At 36.5% G+C, this 2981-nt stretch overlaps 1 protein-coding gene across 1 annotated transcript; it reads right to left on the reverse strand.

The window, feature by feature from the left end:
• Positions 1 to 1271: 1271 nt before the first annotated feature.
• On the reverse strand, positions 1272 to 2910 carry LOC125200380 (DNA-binding protein SMUBP-2-like). The gene is made up of 2 exons (XM_048098028.1): positions 2634 to 2910; positions 1272 to 1771 (listed from the first exon to the last, which is right to left on the reverse strand). The coding sequence occupies exons 1-2, from the start codon at positions 2712 to 2714 to the stop codon at positions 1529 to 1531; spliced, it is 324 nt and encodes a 107-aa protein (XP_047953985.1). The 5' UTR covers positions 2715 to 2910; the 3' UTR covers positions 1272 to 1528.
• Positions 2911 to 2981: the final 71 nt, after the last annotated feature.

Genomic DNA, 2981 nt, shown 5'->3' on the forward strand with positions numbered 1-2981 from the left:
TGAGCACGAAAGCTACTACAATGTTTACTATAAACAAGCTGTAACACGCATACACTAAAGAAATATCAACTCCATCTCCTTTCCCATCTCATTCCCTTGAGGTACCTCCAAGAGACCATCCATTACTGCTACTGCTAGTGTTGGAAGTTGGAACTGCTTCTACTTCTTCAATTTCACTTTCCTCACAAGACCTTCGAATATGCATCAAGTATCCTGCTAAACAGATTTGCAACCTCTTCACATTTGTGTGCCTTGTAAAACCAGATTCCATTTACTTCTTGGAAAGCATTTCGATATAAAAGATATGGAAGCTGGACTTCATACTCAAAATCTTCCTACATATTATCAGGGTTCATTACTATGAACTGGAACCAAGGCTGTGTCACGACAAACATCGAACCTTCCACGAACCCAACCTACTACCCTCAAACCCGAAAATGGCACGAACCCGACACTATTGGAATCCACTGAAATCCAGCATAAAAAATACTATAGTTTTTAAAATACTAAAAATTAATAATATTATAATATTATTTCTTAACGGGTAACCCGAATCCAAACCCGACATGAACACTAACGGGTTGACCCGATAAGGACACGAACCCAATAAACTTTCGTCAAATTCGTGTCGAGTTATCGTGTCGTGCCAGAAATTGTCAGCCCTGATGAGCAATATAATTAGAAAGTTAGTTTTAATTTATAATCTTTACAGTAGCCTAATTTATTTCTTTTCTTTTTTTTGGTAGTTTCATAATATCATTTGAAATCAAAGATAACTTATAGGTTAAAGTCAAAATACTAGAGTGTAGTTTATAATATCAGGTGTATATGTATAAGAACTTGTAAGTTAAAGTCAAAATAATATATTATACTCAAAACACTCATTCTACTACCTTTTTACTCTCTCTCTCTTGTTTTTCCTCGTCTCTCTCTTACTTTACCAATGGCACGTTAAAATCAATACTACAATTTATATATTTGTCAACTTTTTTAGGATAGAGGGAGTATAAAATAATACTATTAATATTCTCTGACATAAAATGAAACTTCAAAAATAAAAAGGAAAGAAAAATAAAAAAAATAAATATGAAAAGGAAATTAAAAAACGGCCAAAGCAGGATGCTGTTGCAGCTTAAGGTTCCATTTTGGTTTTGTTACAAAATGAGGCAGCTTAGACTATATAAAATGATAATCAATCAATCCCCTTATCTTTTTGAAAAAACTAGAACTAGGTGTGAAGGATAAGACAATACAAGTTTAATGCAGCTGGATAGGAAGAAATTACTGTATATTGACTTGAGAAATTGTTGTGCATCTACATAAATAATTACAAACATGATGCTGCATTTACCTATATTAAAAGGGAAATGAGTTTATATGGGGCTGCTGCCCAACATGGAGTCCTTCCTACCTAAACACCGCAAGCGCAGTGATGCAGCAGCAATGAATAAGCATATTCGGGGATTGCTTTGAGGACGTGCTCGAATACCTTTATATACAGACGTGCACTATACGGGGATTCGTTTTTTCAACTAACTGATGGCAGCATTGGATTCATGCTTAGGCCAGATCCTCCTGAGTCACCTGGCTCCACATGCTTCACCCTTCCAAAATATCTAATATGCCGCAGCAACCTTGCCAAGTACGTGTTATGGCATATCGTGGAGCTGTCACAAACAATTGCCACATGTTTACGTGCTCTGGTTATCGCCACATTCATCCGTCTGCTATCTCCGAGAAACCCAACAGCTCCGAGGTTGTTTGAGCGAACCTGAGACAAAATGCCATCACTTTTTGCTATTTGAATTCTTAAGTTTGCATTTGTTACATAAACCAAGGTTAAAGTTCGGTATCTATCTCAACAGGGCGCTGCAGTAATCAATCGAGCATATATATGCATGTCGCTATTAAACTGGAAAGTGGAAGACTGTCTAACTAAACAAAAAAGATTTTGCAAGACGTAGTCTATTCTTCTACGGTCTATTAATATGTTTTCTCCAGTCACACGCAGGGACACGCCACCAACACAAAAACAAGGTATCTTGAATTGAGTAATGGCAGATTACTCAATATTACAAAACCAACTCAAAGAAGGATATCATGCTTACACTAGTCTAGATTTCTTAAAGCAGAAAAGTAAAGATGCAGTGTTACTTTGAAATTGGCTTTTTACCAACTACACAATCCACGAAATCATCTTATTTCCAACAATATGATACCTTAACGATCGCATTATGAAGGAGAAGCATAATTAAGCTAACTCAACTAGTTAGCATCTACCAAGCACCTTAGGTGAAGTCATTTATAATTGAATGGCCCCTTTCCCATAGGAAGATAGATTCAAAGGACCAAAATTAGATCCCCTACAGATATGTATATATCTCATATGTCTCATGACCAATTGTCAATTATGCGACAAAGAACTCCGGCATAACTACTCTAATTGTTCGGTAGCAGAAAAAAGTGATAATTATAGATTCATGTATTCTACGTGAAGGATAGGCTACTAATCTTATGTCACAGTGCTAGATTTTTTTCTAGTTGTATGTTTGTTGTAACAGATAAAGACAATATCAAATAGGCTATGTACCATTTCACCACTAAATAAATAAAACCAGTCCAATAAAATTTACCATTGATATAATCACAGCATCCGCCTCACGGCCTTGAAAGCTATCAACTGTCGCAACCTCAACACCTGCAGTAATGGGCATATCTTCCAGCCTGTCTCTTAGTAGTTGTACTTGAGCAACATAAGGGGACTGTACTACAATGCTCTTTGGGCTAACACCTACAAATAGTTAGTATTTGAAACGTCTTGTTAGCTGCTAAATAGTGACGGATATTGCCTTTTGAGTTTGACGGATGGAACGGTTGTTAAATATACTGCCTCCGTCCCATAATAGATGGCATACTTGGGAAATGGCACGAGATTTTAGGAGAGGTTGTTTTGTGTGTTAGGTGGAGAGAGAAAATATTAT

Source organism: Salvia hispanica, unplaced genomic scaffold (genome assembly GCF_023119035.1).
Source record: "Salvia hispanica cultivar TCC Black 2014 unplaced genomic scaffold, UniMelb_Shisp_WGS_1.0 HiC_scaffold_947, whole genome shotgun sequence".
NCBI lineage: Eukaryota > Viridiplantae > Streptophyta > Magnoliopsida > Lamiales > Lamiaceae > Salvia > Salvia hispanica.

Coding starts and splice junctions, on each gene's coding strand:
- LOC125200380 (XM_048098028.1), bottom strand. CDS start 2,714: ATGCCCATTACTGCAGGTGTTGAGGTTGCGACAGTTGATAGCTTTCAA. Junction 1,772..2,633: donor ATGCTGTGATTATATCAATG/GTAAATTTTATT, acceptor ATTTTGTCTCAG/GTTCGCTCAAACAACCTCGG.